General features: G+C 36.4%; 1 protein-coding gene across 9 annotated transcripts in view; it reads left to right on the top strand.

Annotated features, from left to right (window-relative positions):
* fhod1 (formin homology 2 domain containing 1) overlaps positions 1-19,236 on the top strand; it is a 57,623-nt gene that overhangs the window by 27,070 nt on the left and 11,317 nt on the right. The window contains exons 4-18 of one of the 9 annotated variants that reach the window (XM_084403486.1): positions 6,332-6,399; positions 7,292-7,397; positions 7,753-7,847; positions 8,894-9,005; positions 9,696-9,790; positions 9,893-10,036; positions 10,640-10,829; positions 10,993-11,164; positions 13,302-13,406; positions 13,548-13,574; positions 14,871-14,963; positions 15,630-15,653; positions 16,409-16,453; positions 17,433-17,590; positions 18,654-18,746. In XM_084403486.1, coding sequence (XP_084259612.1) covers positions 6,332-6,399; positions 7,292-7,397; positions 7,753-7,847; positions 8,894-9,005; positions 9,696-9,790; positions 9,893-10,036; positions 10,640-10,829; positions 10,993-11,164; positions 13,302-13,406; positions 13,548-13,574; positions 14,871-14,963; positions 15,630-15,653; positions 16,409-16,453; positions 17,433-17,590; positions 18,654-18,746 — 1,527 coding nt within the window. The remainder of the gene's footprint in view (positions 1-6,331; positions 6,400-7,291; positions 7,398-7,752; positions 7,848-8,893; positions 9,006-9,695; positions 9,791-9,892; positions 10,037-10,639; positions 10,830-10,992; positions 11,165-13,301; positions 13,407-13,547; positions 13,575-14,870; positions 14,964-15,629; positions 15,654-16,408; positions 16,454-17,432; positions 17,591-18,653; positions 18,747-19,236) is intronic. The other 8 variants (XM_084403487.1, XM_084403488.1, XM_084403490.1 and 5 more) reach the window with 8 other exon arrangements.

Raw genomic sequence — 19,236 nt, forward strand, 5'->3', positions numbered from 1 at the left:
GATATTTCACCATTTTGATTACTATACTTTTGCTTAAAAATGTGTAAAATAGTAATAATAAATAATGAGTTGGTGTGTCAGGGAGTGGACAACCATTTTAAATGCTTATCAAGAAGGCAAACGTTCAGAGTGTTTAATTGTTTTAGTTGAATGTCTATTTTTGTGTCATGACTAACCTGTCAATCCAGTGATATTGTTGTGAAGGGCATTTATATGACTGGAATGACTGGCAGTCAGGGACACCACCTCTCATTTCCTCCTAAATTCCTCAAAATGATAAGCTAGTGAGAGAATTCCTAAGATCTGATGCTTAATAATGACTAGATATAATGACAGACTAGAGGAGTGAGGTAAGTGCCAGCTGTTGACACTAATGCCTCAGTCATCCTGTAGACTTTAATCTTTATGTCAGTAGGTAGGCAAAATGAATGTGTCACTGCAATAACAATCTTTGCCTCTTAGGTACAGGTTGTTGCCTTGATTGACTTATATTCTCTCTCTCTCTCTCTCTCTCTCTCTCTCTCTCTCTCTCTCTCTCTCTCTCGGAGTGCATGCTGGGAGTGAACGGAGCGTGGTGAGGGTGAGTGCGTGTTGTGGCCGTGTGCTAAAAACTTTTCTATCTTCTATCTTTTTTTTTTGTATGTTTGTTTTTATGTGTTGAACTTGTTCGTGCAAATTAAAATTTGAAGGTGTTTACGTCTGCAACCAGCGTTGTGCTGGGAGGCATGACGAGTCAAAACACAATGAGTTTTAAAGACTTAACCCGCCGCCATGGAGTGAAGGTTGAGTCTAGAATTAATGTAGAGCAGTGTTGTTTAGCGGTGGGAGAGCTTGTGGGACATGATCAAATTGTCTCGGCATCGCGAATGAACAGTGCAATTGTTATTTTTTTTAAGACAGTTGAAAAGGCAAATGACGTTGTTCAAAGTGGCGTTGTGTTGAATGGTGCACTCGTGACTGTTTTACCTTTGAGTACCCCGTCAAAAAAGATCATATTGTCCAACGTACCTCCGTTTATTAAAGATGAAATACTGGCGCAAGAGTTATCTCGATATGGAAAACTGGTTTCCCCTATAAAGAAAATTCCTCTTGGTTGCAAGTCACCTTTAGTGAAGCATCTAGTCTCATTCAGAAGACAAGTTTTCATGGTTCTGAAAAATGGAGTTGATGAGATCGATCTGGTTTATAAGTTCAAAATTGATGGGTTCGATTACACAGTGTTTGCAACATCTGACACTACAATCAAATGTTTTAGTTGTGGTAGGATCGGACATCTAGTTCGTGATTGTCCTAACAAAAAGGACAGTGCAGGTGCGAGCACAAGCACGGGATTGGGGCTTTCTGTTGCTCCTCCGGTTGAGATCGCGAGTGACACCGACACTGCTGGTATGGTTGTAGTCGAAGCCGGTGAGATTGAGCCCGAGCCGATCACAGTTGTGGCTGTCGAGAATAACCCTGATACACTTGTGACTGTTAACGAGCCTAGTAAAAGTGATGTTCCCTCGATGTCCGATGAGCAGGCTGAACATTTTGAAAACAGTTGTGTAACAGAGGTTGACGAAATTGATGTGGAAGACGATGTTGATTTTGAAAAGGAAGCTTCTGTTTCTGTTTTTAAGATCCCAGTTAAAAGAAAGAAAAAAAGCTGTGGAAAAGCTTTTAAACAAGTAAAGAAAGATGAGGTTGGTAATGAGAATGTGGGGTCAGACAGTGATAGGGATTCCTCTGATTCAAATGTGTCTCAGGGTTCAAATCTGTCTCAAAGTGAAAACTTGGTTTGTTTGTATAAAGCTGATGACATTAGTAAATTTCTGCAAGAAACAAAGGGATTGAAAGGAGTGCAAGTTGAAAACTTTTTCCCTGATTGTAAACAATTCATCAATGATGTAAGGTATTTAATGAAGGAGGGAGCATTTCAGGATGTGGAGATTTACCGTCTCAGGAAACTTGTGAACAAACTTAAAAAAAAAAAAAATTCTAAAGATGATGAGGCTGTCAACTTCTAAAAGTCTGCCAAAAATTGTTTTTTTGGCTGCTCTTCTCATTTTTTTTGTTCTGGTCTCTAAAACAAAAATGACAAATTTTAAAATCGGATCTTTAAACTTAAATGGTGCCAGAGATGGTCTTAAAAGAATGATGTTATTTGAGTTTGTTAGGCAAAAACAAACAGATATTCTGTTTTTACAAGAGACACACAGTGATTTTACAAATGAGACCGATTGGAGAAGAGAATGGGACGGACAGATTGTCCTGAGTCATAAATCCTCTATTAGTGGAGGTGTTGCTGTTTTGTTTTCAAAACATTTTTTACCTCTGTCTTGTGAAGTTGAGGAAGTAATAAGTGGTCGTTTTTTAAAGGTTAAAGTGAAATTTGAGAAAGTCACTATGGTGCTTTTGAATTTATATGCTCCTACAAAGGGATTAGAAAGAGTTATTTTCTTTGATAAGGTGGATGCTGTCTTGAAAGATTTAAATCCAGAAGATATGTTATTTTTAGGTGGAGATTTTAATTGTACTGCTAATGATAAGCTAGATAGGAATCATATAGAGCCACATGCTGCTTCTCAGAAAACACTTATACAATTAATTGAAACTCATGATTTATGTGACATATGGAGAAACATGAATCAAGATGTTAGACAGTACACTTGGGCTCATAGTACTGAACATACTATCTCCTTGGCACGACTTGATAGAATTTATAGTGTTCAGCATCAAAGTAATCTTTTTAAATTTTGTAAAATTATTCCAGTGGGGTTTTCTGATCACAGTTTAGTTCTGTGCTGTGTTTCAATGAAGTGTGTGAAGTATAAGAGTGCATACTGGGTATTTAATACTTCATTGTTAAATGATAAAAATTTTATGGACAGTTTTAATTTTTTTTGGGAAACTTTCATGCAGCAAAAACATTTGTATGCTTCTTTACTGCAATGGTGGGACTGCGGAAAAGTTCTTATTAAGGATTTTTGTCAAAAGTACACTGTGAATGTTACTCGAGACATAGCCCAATCAATGAAGACTTTGGAAACAGAAATTATTGTTTTGCAGGATTTATTAGCATCTAAGAAAAATAAAAAACATATTGATAATTTAAAGGAAAAAAAAGCAATTCTGGTAGACCTGTTGGGAGTTAAGGCACAGGGAGCTTTAGTCCGTTCACGGTTTCAAACTGTGACACAAATGGACATTCCCTCAAAATTCTTTTTTAATTTGGAAATGAAAAAAGGTCAAAGTAAAATGATGCATACTTTACGCTCAGCTACAGGACAAGAGCTAACGGAGCCTGCTGACATACGTAGCTGTGCTGTAGAGTTTTTCTCAGACCTTTATAAATCTGAACTGAGGGAATGGGGTGCAGATGCTGAGAGTTTCCTTGAAGGACTGCCAAAGGTGGACGAAGAGTCCAACAATGAACTACGACAGACTTTGTCAGTACAAGAGCTTTATGCTGCCATGATGAGCATGGAAAATGGTAAATCTCCAGGGATTGACGGGTTACCTGTTGAGTTTTACAAGGCTCTATGGCCCGTCATAGGAGAAGATCTGCTGACAGTTCTTAATGACAGTCTGGAAAGAGGGCTATTGCCTCTAAGCTGCAGAAGAGCAGTCATCACACTGTTACCTAAAAAAGGTGATCTTCAGTGTATCGGAAACTGGCGCCCTGTTTCGCTCTTATGTTCAGAATACAAAATTTTATCTAAAAGTTTGGCTACAAGACTTAGTAAAGTTCTAAGTAAATTGATACATTTAGACCAGTCTTATTGTATTCCCAACAGGTCTATTTTTGATAATGTTGCTTTAATTAGAGATGTTTTGGATGCTTCTAAACTCCTGGGAATTAACTCTGGTCTAATTTCTCTTGATCAGGAGAAAGCCTTTGACAGAGTTGAACATTTGTTTTTATGGAACACTTTGGAGGCTTTTGGTTTTAGCCATTCTTTTATATCTATGATTAAGGCTGTGTACTCTAACATTGAGAGTGTCCTTAAGATTAATGGTGGTTTGTGTGCTCCATTTAAAGTTGAGAGGGGAGTTAGGCAGGGATGTGCTATGTCTGGTATGTTGTATTCCCTTGCCATCGAACCTTTACTTCGAAAGTTACGAGATCATTTAACAGGTCTGAATTTCCCTGGTTGTAATAATTCTTTACATCTTTCCGCCTATGCTGATGATGTTATTGTTTTTGTAAATGGAAAAGAGGATATTATTAAGTTAGAAAAAATAGTTAATGATTTTAAATGTGCTTCCTCTGCCAAAGTCAATTGGAGAAAAAGTGAAGCTCTACTAGTGGGAAATTGGAGTGGAGATCTTCCTGATTTACCTGGAGGATTGATTTGGAAAAGAGGAGGTTTAAAATACCTTGGTGTCTATCTAGGGAATGAAAATTTCATTAGGAAAAATTGGGAAGGTCTATTTGAGAAAATAAAAGGTCGACTGAAAAAATGGAAATGGTTGCTCCCTCAGATATCTTATAGAGGACGTATTCTTATAATTAATAATCTTGTGGCATCTTCATTATGGCATAAACTTGCTTGTGTGGACCCTCCAAATGGACTTCTTGTAAATATTCAAAGAGAACTGGTGAACTTTTTCTGGGACAAGTATCATTGGACTCCTCAAAGCATTCTGTTTTTGCCCAAAGAGGAAGGAGGTCAAGGTCTGGTTAATCTCGCAAGCAGAAGAGCCACCTTCCGTCTCCAATATGTACAGAAACTTTTAATGGGACCTTATTCTCTTGTGTGGAGACCATTGGCTTTAAGCATCTTGAGAAGAGTGGACAATATGGAAGTGGATTTAACTTTATGTTTAATGGATCATAAAAGACTGAATTTTACTGGAATCCCCCTTTTTTATCAAAACTTGTTTAAAGTGTGGGGTCTCTTTAAGCAGCGGTGGATGGAACCAGCAACTTCTCTTTATTGGTTGCTGGAAGAACCAGTTGTATTTGGAGCTAGATTTGATGCTTCAGGAGAAGATGTTCCTGGTCTAACTGATATACTATGTAATAAAAAGCTTTTTAAGTTAAAAAACATTATTAATGAATCAGGATATAATTTATTGAGAGCTGAAAAAGTTGCTATCCTTCTAGGAGTCAGATCAATACGTTATGCAAAGAAGTTTCTTGACAAACTAACTAAAATTTTAACTGTTGAAGAGAAGTTGCTTTTAGAAGAGTTTGGTGCAGGGACTTTAATCCCTGATAGTAACGATCTTTTTCCAGATCTTGAAATTTGCCCTGTAATGGAGGAGTCTTGTCTTAATAGCCCCTTGTTAAAAAGTGGAATTAATGAGTATATTGATTTTTGTACAGTTGAAGGGAAAGTGTTATATAAATGGATTGTGAAAGCTATTAATCAGCATAATTTAAGTATTAAAACAGATACAGTATGGAGAGAGAAATTAGGAATCAACTCTGAAACTAAACCTGTTTGGCGAGCACTTTACAAACCACCATTAAAAAAAAAACTTGGTGATTTGCAATGGAGGATTTTACATGGAGCTATTGCTGTAAATGCCTTTGTGTCTATTTTAAACCCCACTGTAAGTGATAAATGTCCTTTTTGTTTAGAACGAGAAACCATTTTTCATTGTTTTATGGAATGTAATCGACTTAACCCACTTTTTGATTTATTAAGTGTTTTTTTGGATTCTTTTAATATTTGTTTTTCAAAGCAAAACTATATTTTGGGTTTCTTTTACAGTTCAAAACAAAAGTACAAATGTCATGTCATTAATTTTATTGTTGGACAAGCAAAATATGCTGTTTATATCACTAGGAGAAATAAGATAGAGGATAAGCCAGGACAAGATGTTGTATTAGTTTTTCGTAATATGGTAAAATCAAGAATTCTTATTGATTTTAATTTTCATAAATTGATGAACACGGAAAAAGCTTTTGAAATGCAGTGGTGTTGCAATAATGCTCTGTGTTCAGTTGATGATGAAGAAATTGTTTTTGTAAGAGGTTTAAAGTAATTATTATTATTTTTTTATTATTATTATTATTATTATTATTATTTTTTTTTTTTTTTTTTTTTTTTTTTTTTTTTTTTTTTATTATTTTTTTATTTATTTATTTTTTGTGTGTAAATTTGTATAAATGTTAACATATTTTAATAAATTGATTGTAAAAATCAAAAATCTCTCTCTCTCTCTCTCTCTCTCTCTCTCTCTCTCTCTCTCTCTCTCTCTCTCTCTCTCTCTCTCTCTCTCTCTCTCTCTCTCTCTCTCTCTCTCTCTCTCTCTCTCTCTCTCTCTCTCTCTCTCTCTCTCTCTCTCTCTCTCTCTCTCTCTCTCTCTCTCTCTCTCTCTCTCTCTCTCTCTCTCTCAGAGAAGTTGTATAACTCCCATGGCCCTGAGCTCCGGCGGTCCTTGTTTTCTTTAAAGCAACTCTTCCAGGTGAGATCATGAAACATACACACAACGAGAGAAAAAGTGATATGTGAATGAGTTGGATTAGGCTTGGACAGACTAAAAGAGTGAACTGAGTAACTTGATCTCATCCACATATATGTATTAAAGTGGACTTTATGCGTGATCACTTCCGCATTTAGCTGAAGGTGTGAGAAAACTGAGCTGAAAATATAATCCTGAGGAAGTATCCCATAACAGGACGACGCAGTAACCTTAACGTTTAATAGGTTACAGAAGCTTTAAACACATTTAGTGTATTTTTTATGTAATATACTAAATGATATGTTTACTTTGGAGGCAGTCTCATTTAAACACATTTGCCCGTGTGACGTCACAAGTCCCCCCATATCCAAACGAGCCATTTTTGGAGCTTTGTTAAATAAAGTCTTTGTTTATAATTAGGGCAATGTTTTAAGAAATGAAATTTCTTAAGGGTACAAATACATTTTTATAAGTCAAAAGATCAAGGCAAATTTGATTTCTCATGTGATGACCCCTTTAACAATACCACAAAGTACTTATAAAGGGCATCTAATGATTTTATGTAATTTGAGAGCATTCTGTCCTCTTTATTATTAGTTATGCAGTTTATAACCTTTAAACACATGATCATGGTTGTAAACAGTCAAACATACCATTGTCAAAGCATGTTTATGAAAACATAAATACATCTCTTTTCATCACCAAGGTTACATTTTATTTGATCGAAAATACAGTAAAACATTAACATGGTGAAATATTATTATGTAAACATTATCACATTAATGAATCCTTGCTTACTCAATGCAAAAATCTTACTGACCCCACACTTTTTGAATGGTAGTGTATATCATAGTTGTACACAGAAGCAGATTTAATTCTGTTTTATATTGCACAGGATGATAAGGACTTGGTTCCAGAGTTTGTGCTCTCCGAGGGTCTGACATGTTTCATTAAAGTGGGTGCTGAGGCAGATCATAACTACCAGAACTACATCCTCAGAGGTTTGTTCTCATATTACCATTGCTACAAAATACTTCATGCATGTCTGATTAAAAATGTTAGCAGGGTTATTGATGGTTCTGCCACTAGATGTGTGTATGTATTACGGTCCAGAGTTTCGAAAAGAAGCAGCCTATTGTAGAATATGATGTATTGTATTTATTATGCTTGTACACCACGCATCTTGCGTGAAGACTTCAAATAGCACAAAGGACTTTTTGGCTAAATAGGCCATCTGTTACAGGAAGTTTATACTGGCTGGAATTAGACCAGCAAACAGGAAAGCTTTAGGACAAATCACTAGATCCTTAAGGGTATGCTGGTGCTGTATGCTAAAATCTGCTGTCCTGTTCCCAGCTCTCAGTCAGATCATGCTGTTTGTGGATGGAATGAACGGTGTTGTAAACCACAACGAGACGGTACAGTGGCTGTACACGTTGAGTGGCAGCCTGGTGAGTGATGGCAACACAAACATGCACACCACAGCATCTGTAAATAGATACTGACCACAGTACCGTATTAGTTACATTAGGGCTTTGTTATGCATATAAATGCAGCTTGACTCTTTAATACCACAACATGTCAGTCAATTTATAATCAGTAGATTAATGTGCAGATGTTGATAGTATATGATAATCATTTGATTCCTGACCACTGGATACCTTATTGAGCATGATCCAACACAAATTACAAATACATTTCTATAGCTCAAACAGTGCAGCAGTACAACAAGCTCATGGGTTTGTTTCCTAGTTGCTTTGTATTAAAGAGTCTTCCAAATGTGTAAACAAAAAAGGAATGCACAACAGTCAATTCATCCTAAGGCAATGTAATAATAGCAAACAAATATAAGGTTGGCCAAAAACATACAAGTTAGTGCAGAGATGTAGGTGTGAATCTGGACCAAAATGAAGTTATTCAGTCTTTACTTTCAACCTTAACCTCTTATTATTAAAGTTAAATATTACTATTGTGGGAGAATAGTTTGCCAAATCCACCACATAAATGATTATTACAGCTTACTTGATATTGAAATGGTGCACAATAAACTGGCTGGTGCTGTTGTGCAACCATTTCATGTTTAGGCATGTTTAGAGTTTCCATCATTAAAGTTAGTTTCTTAAAGTAAAGTTAGTGTGAATCTGTTGACATGAAATTTGTACACTTTTGTGTACCGTAATAGATTCAGTCATCTTGAGCATCAGTTTGAGGTTATGTCCTTCCACGTGATATCAAAGAGGAAGTGAAAAATGAGATGAGAACGACTCATCTTGTAATCTTGTAACTATCAGAAATAAAGCCTGAAACAGACTTTTTTTTATTATAACAAACACTAGAGATAAATAACTCGATTAATGTTGGAGATGCAGATTTATTTCATCCTTACTCACTATTGTGTGCAGTACTTGGTTGCATTAAACAGATTGATGTTTGATACTGCCATCTTCTGTATGAGGACTGTAAGTGCTGCCTGTTTATAGCCTCTCTGTCTCTTTAGTCTCGGCTGGTTGTGAAGACTGCTCTGAAGTTGCTGATAGTGTTTGTGGAATACACTGAGTCCAACAGTCCACTCCTCATTCAAGCTGTCAACATTGTGGATGAAAAGAGAGGTTAAACATTTAAATCTTCTGTCATAATACTGATTCTCTGAATCCATCATGGGCCATTAAATCCTTTTTCGTGTGTGTTATCATAGACTTTTTTTTCTTTCTTTTTCTTTTGCTGCTGGCCAAACTTGCAGTAGCAGATTTTACCCTGCCCGGCTAACATTTTCACTGGCTTTGTATTTCAGTAGGTGACTGAAAAAAGTCATTAGACATTAAGTTTCTTTAGAAAAAAAAACCTTTAATAATTAACAATAATAACAACTAATTAATAATTCACTTCATAACAACTATGATTTCATATACATACTTTCGTGGGAAACCAAAGTCACATAGTACAAAACCATTTTCAGATGTGTTATTTGTAGCCAATTTCAACTTAAACTTTCAAGACTATCTCAAGGCATTTTTTTTGCAAAGTCCTCATCTGTGTTACCAGTTAGATAATTCAACATATTTTGGTCCACACAATTTTTTCAATGTATCAGAAAAATACAGATGTTTTTGTTTGTGAGACAAAAAGTAAGATAGGAAGACCACAATACTGGCCTGTTTGATTCTGTCAGCTTGCTGAAATGCTCTCACATTGTCCCTGGGTCATCCTTATTGCTGAGCCATTGCTACTATTTTGATATAAACTACAGTGGGTATGTGTTCATTTTTGAGAGGGCTTAGGGCATAATTTGTCTCTTTCAGGTGTGAAGCCTTGGACGTACCTAACAGATATCCTGTCTGCGAAGAATGGATCCGACACAGAGCTGCTCATCTACACCATGACCCTCATCAACAAAGTACTACAACATGGATATACTCATATATATCAATCTACATCAGCAGTTACCAATGCTGCACCTCAATGCTCTTGATGTGAATGTATTAATCTGTCCTCTCAGACTCTGGTAGCGCTTCCAGATCAGGACTCATTTTATGATGTGACCGACTGTTTGGAGCAGCTAGGAATGGAAGGCATCATCCAGAAACACATGACTAGCAGTGGCACAGAGGGTGACCTTAAACAGCAGTTCACCATTTATGAAGTAAACTCTCAATGCACCTCATACGCTTCATATGGAGTCTGTCAACCTTTCTCAGACATATACACTACTGTTCTTTTTTTTTTTTTTAAGAGAAAATATTTTTTATTCAGCAAGGAGACATTAAAATGATCAAAAGTGACAGTAAGTATAATGTTACAAAATAATTCCATTTCAAATGAATGTTGTTCTTTTGAACTTTCTATTCATCAAAAATTCCACAAAAAACAAACTATTATGGTTACCAGCACAACTGTTTTCAACAGTGATATTAATAAGAAATGTTTCTTGAGCTGCAAATCATCATATTAGAATGATTTCTGAAGGATCATGTGACACTGAAGACTGAAATCATAATGATGCTGTAAATTCAGCTTTGGCATCACAGGAATAAATAACATTTTAAAAGTTATTAAAATAAAAAACAGTTATTTTAAATTGTAATTCTATTGCACAATATTTCTGTTATTACTGTATTTTGATCATTTTTGATCATCAATGCTGACTTGGTGAGCATAAGAGACTTCTTTCAAAAACGTAAAAAAATCCCACCCAAACTTTTGATGGAGATTACTGAATGTTTTCTGTGTTTTGTATATTTTGTAGAATGCCCTCAGGAATGAAGATGACGAGATGGATGATGCAGCATCTAACATCCGTAGAGACAGAAGGAAACTGACCCCCAGCGAGCAGGAGGGCAGGAGGAGCCGGCGGTCATCTTCTCACAGTCTTCCAGATAATTCCTTTCGACCCGCTTCCCCAACCGTATCCGTTTCTTCTAATAGCCCTACACTAGGTATCTTCAATTCAGTCTCTCTCCATCCCCGTTCTTGTACCTTCTGCTGTCCACTGAAGGTGTTTGGCTTGTTTCACACATCCAGTGTCTGTACATCACTGTTTTGGATCCTATATTAACAGATTAGAGCATTAACACTTCACTTGCGTTATCTGTGTTTCAGAGGTGATGCGCACAGCCTCCCCTCAGCAGTCAGATTCCTCTAATTCTCCTGTTCCTGGCAGTCCTGTGTTGACCAGCCCCTCTTCTACAACATCTGGCTCCCCAACTCCACCCCTCGCTCGGGTGACTAACGGAGCCGAGACTGTTGCCGCCTCTGAGCAGGAAAATAACTTGTGAGTATTAACAGTGTGATGTCTGTTTATGCATCATTACACATTCATAAACAAATCATAATATGTTTTGTTATACAACACCTTTCAGTAACCAAAAGAGAAAAACAACAGTAAATATGCCCCCCAATGCATTATAATGTTTGTCCACTTTGGGGTAGTATAAGCTAAGCAGACTTTATTTAATCTCTGGCACTTTAGGAAAGAAAAGGTTTAATGAAGGATGATAATAAGGTTAGATTTTTAGTTACGCTATTGTCTCAGATGTGAATCCAGTCTGAGAAGGATTGTCCAAAGAAGGCAAAGGTGTGTCTTCCATGTTCTCACCCTATAATGCCAATAATTCAAAAACAAACAAAAGCATGTCTTTTTTTCTTTTCTTTCTTTTCTTTCTTTTTTTTGCATGGGTTCATCAAATTGATTAAATTCATGTTCATACTGCAGGAAAAAAGTAGCTTGTGTATCGACTAGTAAATCAATCAGTAACAGCTTTACTATTTTGTATAATTGACAAAAAATGATTTCCACACATACCCACAGCAGTGTTATTTTAGTATTATATACTTAGTATATCATAGTATTTATTAATATTTTGAATTGGCTATTTTTATATTTTCTATTTTATTTTTAGTAAAACCCGACCCACAGGAAATAAACACTCACATACCTTGTTATTTGACCGACAGTAGGGAATTTTACTGACCAAACCAAACATTCCTTCCATATTTGTTTATTCTTTGGCTGTATGCGTGTTTGTGATTTGTCCTGTGTGGATGGCTGTGTGATAGAGAGATAAACACACATTCCTGCACTCTTCTGCTCTCTTCTTTATGCAGACATAAAGCTATTAATCACACTCTAATGGTAATACTTGCACAGTTTTTTTTTATGTAATGGGTGTCACACATGATGGAACACTTCATGAGTAATACCTACCTTACTTCATCTACTGTTTGCAGTTTTACTGCACAGGCATTATCAGAGTCTAAAAATATTTTAAACATAGATTGGTCAGTGGTTGGTCAGTGATTGGTCAGTCTTATTTAATTACCATGTGCACCCAAGATGCAGCACAAATTAAGTACAGCCACTCAAACAATCCACCATTCTCATTCTTTATAAGCCATTTATATAAACACAATTATTTGTGCATAGAAATTTTGCTTATCCAGACTTATTGGAGCAAAAAATAAAAAAGTATGTCCATTTGATTGGTAACACAGACCTGCATCATACATGAGTGAACGGCATTACTTTTGCTTAAGAACTTGTACATTTAATTGAACATTTTCATATTGTCAGGTGTTCCATGCAGGGTTTTATAGATGGGGTATGTGAGAAGTTTTGGTTGGCTGCTTTTTTTCTTTTCTTCCAGTTTACCCATGTCACAATAAGACGTTTCACTTTGGCCAAATGCAACACTTGAAATAGCACATTGAGTCAACAGTCCTTCCTTGCACATATATGTGGAAAGTGAATGTTTTATTTGGGAAGCTTTCTTCTCTGCGTAGGGCTACAGGAATGTTTTGTAAGGTTGGACAGGATGTGTTTGGTCTTTAAGGTCCTGAACTGGGCACAATTGTTGACTGCCTATCGGCTCTCTTGATCTGAGCTTGTTTTCCTCAAAATGTTTTGCCAGTTTGATGTGTTGTCACTAAGGAACATGGCCAGTCACAAGCACAGTTATTAAATCCAATAACAAAATTAAATTTTAATTTCTTAGATCATTTTAATGACGTATGCATATTTGTATATGCATAGATAACTAAACTGCATAATGTATAAATGATTATATACAATACGTAAAGTTTGCATTATTTCTGAAACATCCATGTGTCATAAATAATCCTTTAGAGTAAGTGTTTGAAATGTTTGTTTAACACTGGTGACCGAGCACTTTTGGTATCCTTAATTTGAACCATTTCTATTCATATGCCGTTTTCCTCCTCTTCTAATTCAGTGCTGCGTTATTTCTCTGTGACTCTGGGTGGTGACTGGGACTGTTTTTCTGATTCTTGCTGATGTTTTGGTCCTGTCAACATATTAACCCTCTGTTTGTCCATGTAACCACCATCACTGTTCCACCTCTTTTTCTCTATTTCTTTTTCTTCCCTCCCACAAATCCTTGGTCATTCACTAGGGGGCGCTCTTTTATGAGTCAGTACATAGCTCACATGGGGATTTCTAGACGGAGGTTAAAAAAGGAGAGGTCAATAACTGAGGAAACCTCAAGCATCTCCAACAGGTCTGTATCACATTTTACATCTCTTCTGCTTTTGAGCCTTTGACTAATTATTTGGTGTTTGTTGAACTTGTCCTGGCTACGGATCTGATGCCAGTTTAGAGTTCATGTTATACATGAAATAATCTGGATTTTTGATTATAGATCCAGGTGTTCGGTCAGCGGGCCAAGGTAACTTCAACAAAATCATCTCATTTCAAACTTTTCTCAACTAACAATTACATTTTACACTTTTTTTTTTTTTTTTTTTTTGACAGTTTTTGTCTCACTAGCATTAATATTTGACATTAGACAAGGTACATCACAAACATAAAAGGTGATCAAGTCGCTACATATAAAAATAATACAGAAACGGAGTATGAATATTACATAATAGTACTCTGAACAAATGGAGACGGGGAGGGTTTTGGCAGTGGCAGAAGTGGATTATTGTAGCACACTAAAGAAGTCCTGAAAGCTGCTCTCTTGAGCAGAACCGCAGAAGAAGCCTCTCACAGTTTTCTGCTCACTGCAGCAATGTTGTCAGCTCGTCTGCGAAATGATAAATAAAAGTGCTTACTCTAATGAAGCAACAGGGTTCAATGTGATCCATCTGAAGAAACATCACATGTTAGATTAGCATACTGGTGTTACAGCTGCCCAGTGCTGATCGTCATTTATCAGTTTATGAAGTGATACTGATATAATATATAATTATATGAATTAAAAGCCTTTGTCAACTTTAATAATACTAATAATAATAATAAATAATTTTTATTTTTTTACAGTACAGCAAGGTTGTTGTTACTTAGTTTATTCATTGATGTCATCTATTAAAAAAAATATATTTTTTACTAGGTTAATGTTAATTTATAAATGTACTGTTACCATACACTAGCATTCAAAAGTTGTTGTTTTTTGGAAGGAAATTAATATTTCTTCAGCAAGTATGCATTAAATTGATCAAAAGGGATCATAAAGACTTTTACATTGTTAAAAAAATGCTGCTCTTCTGAACTTTCTATTCATCAGAGAATCCTGTAAAACAAATTAGCACGCTTTACCGAAAATTATTATGCAGTTTTCGATAATATTAAGCAATGTTTTTGAGCGTCATATCAGCATATTAGAATGATTTCTGACGGATCATGTGACACTGAAGACTGGAGTAATGATGCTGAGCATTCAGAATTATTTTTTTATTAAAATATATTAAAATAGAAGTCATCTGAAATGATGATGATGATATTTCACAATGTTACTGTTTTTACTGTATTTTTTATCAGATAAATGCAAAATATGAGTGTTATCTGTTTTATAGAATAAAACAATGTCCCTTCAAATGTGTATTTAGGAGTGAGTGGAGAGAGAGACGTTTTCTGGCATGCACATTCTTTTGTGTTTGTGTATGTGTGGACCTGATTCACATGAAACTGCCCGTACAGTGCTATAGCCTTGAGCTTGCTCTGACTGACTGTCTCTCCGCAGACCGTCTTTCACAGAAACGGACTCTCCTCAGGAGCTCCCTAACCAGTCAGCCGCAGAGCAACCCAGCCGGACAGAGGGAAAGAGAGCCTTCAAGTAAGTAAACAACTGATGCTCTTATAGGAAGAATGAGGGGGAAAGGCAGAGGAAAGAGATGTGAAGGAGCTGTTAGGTACTAGAGGAGGCAGGGCGTGGGAATATTTTGGGAACAACTTGAAGGTCTTGAATGAGTTGAAGGATAGTGAACAATGTGAGCTGTGATAAACATTTCATATGAGGAACCTGCTGCAATAACTGCAGTTATAGGTAAGTTTTCACTTTTTGATGTCTCAAATAATATTGAAATTGGTGTTTTAGTCTTCAGCCTTTTAGTTAAATGCTGTTAACTTGTAAAAACGTCGAAACTGAGGATTAGTCTTCTTGTTTGAATAAGATCAGGTGCATTTCTTGCTTTGATCTTTCTTCTTTTACTCAAATATTCTTTGCTTGTATTTGTACTTTTTCAGAACAGATTTGCTTTCTTCAGTATATTCTTTGCCTGTTTTTGTTCTACTTTTCTTTCTGTTTTTGCCAATTACCTGATTGTTTTCTCTCTGTCTCTCTTTGCGTGTATACCCCCCCCCCCCTCTCTCTCTCTCCTCCTGCATCTCTCACTCCTCTTCTCTTTTCCCTCATAATATTTGGCACATCTCCTAATCTCTCTCTCTCTACTTCTGTGGCGCCCAACATTCCTGTGCTTTGCTTCTCTCTCTCCTTTTACAGACAGCACCAGGCAGACAGTTTTTGGTGAGTAGCTGCAGTGTGGCCAAAGAATGTGGCTTTTGGAGGTGCTAGCACTTTAAATCATTGTGATGCTTAGTCATTTTGGGGAGACAAAGTCATAAGGAGGGAGGGTTGGAGGAAACAACTACTGGCTGGAAATTTGAGAATAAATTGGATCGATTTGTTAAATCCGCTAACGTGATAAGACTAATCCACAAAAAAAAAAAGAAAGAAGTTTGAATACAATTATTTTTAAGTTTATTATTCTCTTCAGATGTTTATTATTTTTTAGATTTCAGACAGAACATTGGTGCAGAAAAAAAAAAAAAAACCTTTTTATTGTCGTGAATGGACAATAATTCTTTCCTGTCTGATTCTCTCCCCCCCTCATCGTCATTCTTTATTCTCTGTCTTATCATGGGAAAAGTAAAGTTCTTCTTTCATCTAAAGTTGTTACTCAAAGATGACTATCTCTTGTTTTTGTGGGCTGCAATCATATCTCCATATTCATGGAAAAATTTGCTATTGAAATTGCCAAAAAAATCTTTTTTCTTTTCAAAGCTTTAAAAGCTCAAATGATTAAAAAGTAGTTAAAAGTTTGTAAAGGGTCAAAAACATATATTTCTTAAAGGAAAAACACTTCCATTTCTAAACCAGATGTGGTGGAATGTGCACAGTTTCTTCTTAAGGCATTTTCTAAATATTGAATGAGACTTGTGCAGTGAAGCTAACAGGAATTGATATGGACATTGTGTGTAAACTGAAGTGTTTCTCTTCAGTCCAGAGAGTGTGAATAGAGACTTGCCGGTTCTGAGGAATTTAGAGTAAGTATACCGCGTTTACAGGCTCTCTATATCAGCATGTGGCCAGGTGTTTGGGGACTAATTCAGCTGCTATGCTTAGAAACTGAGGCTGTGTGGGTTTGTGTGCTGTATGTGAATGTTAACCTTTAATTTAGCTACATATAGTGTAATATTAATGATTCTATTATGGTGACAAACTTAAATGAACAAGTTTCAATGAGGTGGAATTGGGTTTATAAATTATATTCTTGTATAATTTGCTGCCTTTGTCAGCAAGTTTTAAGACAAACAAAAAGATTTCATGATGAGTATGTCATTCATGTGAAGCGTTTCATTCTTTTACACAAGCCTCGGTGTAACTGAGCTTTTACCACAACTCTTCTGATGGATCACTGTGGGGAGAGTTAATGCTCGACTCTAAGTTAATCAAACCTGATCAGCTTTGTGGTAATTGAAACAAGAACGAATCATGCAGTGTTTTCTACATTATCTACAGGGAAATATAGTGGTGGCTTGTTGTTGTGGTTTTGGGGTTGTAAGGGACAAGCGGCTTTAGTGGTGGTGGTGGTCTTTGTCAGACACTGGGCAGTATTTCTGTGGTGGGATGCAATAGATTTGTAAAATGTATGTATTTATGATGCAACACTGCCTTTCAGTGTCTTTTGTTTTTGTGTAATTTAATATGTCTGATCTATTGTCTCTCTGAAATATAACTGCACATTATCAGGAAAGTGTGTATTAACCTTTGAAATAATCTCTTTTTTGTTGTTTATTGTACTAAAAGGAAGAAAAGTGTGGACAAACCAAAAGGGTCCATAAGGCTTAAATTTAGTGTATGCCTTTATAATTTGAACTAGTTTACCATTTCACTGTATTCTGCAACCACTCATTTCAGAGCAGGTCTACTATACAACTTATTCTCAGAATCAGAACATTTATTGCACCCAACCCTCCATTTACAGCTCAGTAAATGAGTGCTTCTTCTCCGATGGCTTTATAGAGACACGTTCTTGCGTTCTCTGGCTGCGTCCCAGTGGGAGAAGAAAAAGAAGTCATTTGGCGCACATGAGAAACCTTCTCTAAGGGAGAGCGTGGAGTCTACAGAAGCAGAGACGTCTACTGAAGCCGAGCAGCCGGTCTCCAGCTCAGACACCGCAGGTGCTGATTCCTTACACTGTCATATTATAATGTTCTCCTTTTCAAATATGTATCCTGGTTTCTTTCTTTTGAACCTGCTGCGTTCTATCCCTCCACTTCTCTATTTGTCCTGTTGTTACGCTCCTTCTCTTCCTCGGCTTGTCTTTCTTTAAATCGTCATGGTTCCAGTCATAATTCAACGTCTTAATCTCTCTGCTTTCCCCCTGATCAATGAAGCTTTACTAAAGCAGAATGCATAAGAGTGTGTGAGACTATTTGTGGTCATTTATTAGTGCTTGTCTACACTTTGTATGTCATCTCCTCGAGGTTTTTGCACATACTGTTAATTGCCAAGTCTGGAATGTGCTCTGATTGGTCTAGAGCAAGTTTGCCATGATTATGTAATGTGTCCTGCTGAGATGCATACCCTTTTAGCAGCATTCCAACTGTGATGGTTTGACTGCTTATTGAAACTGCACACTTTTAATTACTGCTTTTGTCATCTGGTTTGTGTCAAGCATAGATAGGAAGTTGCTCAACTTGATTGATGCTGTATGGTTGAGATGTGTTATTTTTTTTTTGTTCTTCCTCTGGAATCATAGGTCTTGCAGGGTTGACAGTTTCTAATTTAGTGTGAGGTGATTTTTTTTTTTTTTTTTGTTATGGAAGCAGAAATTATAGTTGGACAACACGTATGTAACCACTAGGCCACATCACTGCTGTCTTTCATCAACAGTAAAAAAAAAATATATATATATATATTTTAATAAATTGTTGTATGCAGGCAAATATCTTGTGAGATTTAAAGGGATGGTTCACCCAAAAATGAAAATCATCATCATGTACTCACCCTCATGTTGTTTCAAACATGTATGACTTCCTTTCTTCCGTGGAACACAAAATATGTTCTGAAGAATGTTTTGGTGGTCATTGGCTTCCATTTGTTGGACAACACCACTGACACATTTCTCTAAATCTGTTCTTTTGTGTTCCTCAGAAGAAAGTAAGTCATACAGGTTTGGTTTCTTTGTGAGATTGTTTTTTTATTTTATTTTTTTAATGTGTATGTGTGTGTGTCTTGCAGGATCTATTAGTGGTCAGGAGTCTCAGGGGGTAAACTTGACCAGGCACACCCTGGAGCAGCAAGAGGACACAACGACAGCCCACAATGAAGCAGGCAAGAGATTTATTCATTTATTCAGATTCATGAACATGCAGTTAATCAACAACATCCCAGGAGTCACTCTTAAACATGAGCTCAGTTGTATTTTCAAGCAACGAACTACAGCAGACATAGCTTTTTGAGACACATTGTGTACAATTAATTTAACATTTTTCCTCCACTTGACATTTATTGACCTGTTGATTTCTTTAACTAGCTTCCTGCTCAATAAAATTCTCACACTATTACTTCTGTGTGAGGGCTTCTTTGAGAAGTCAAGAGCTTCATTTCAAACAAAAATCTCCAAAGTGGAAATATTTGAGAGCGATTTCATCTCTTCCTCTAGTGGCCGTGATCCAAATGAGACCGCCACTAACGGGCCTTTCGTCCAGAGAGAGTAAATTAGCTGAAGCAGAGGGCAGATATAAACTATTTAGATTTCGAGATGGGAATCTCCCATGACCCGTTTCCGTATTGCTTACTGAGGATTTAGGCAGTTAGCTCT

This window comes from Rutilus rutilus (genome assembly GCF_951802725.1).
Source record: "Rutilus rutilus genome assembly, chromosome: 3".
NCBI classification, from domain to species: Eukaryota; Metazoa; Chordata; class Actinopteri; order Cypriniformes; family Leuciscidae; genus Rutilus; species Rutilus rutilus.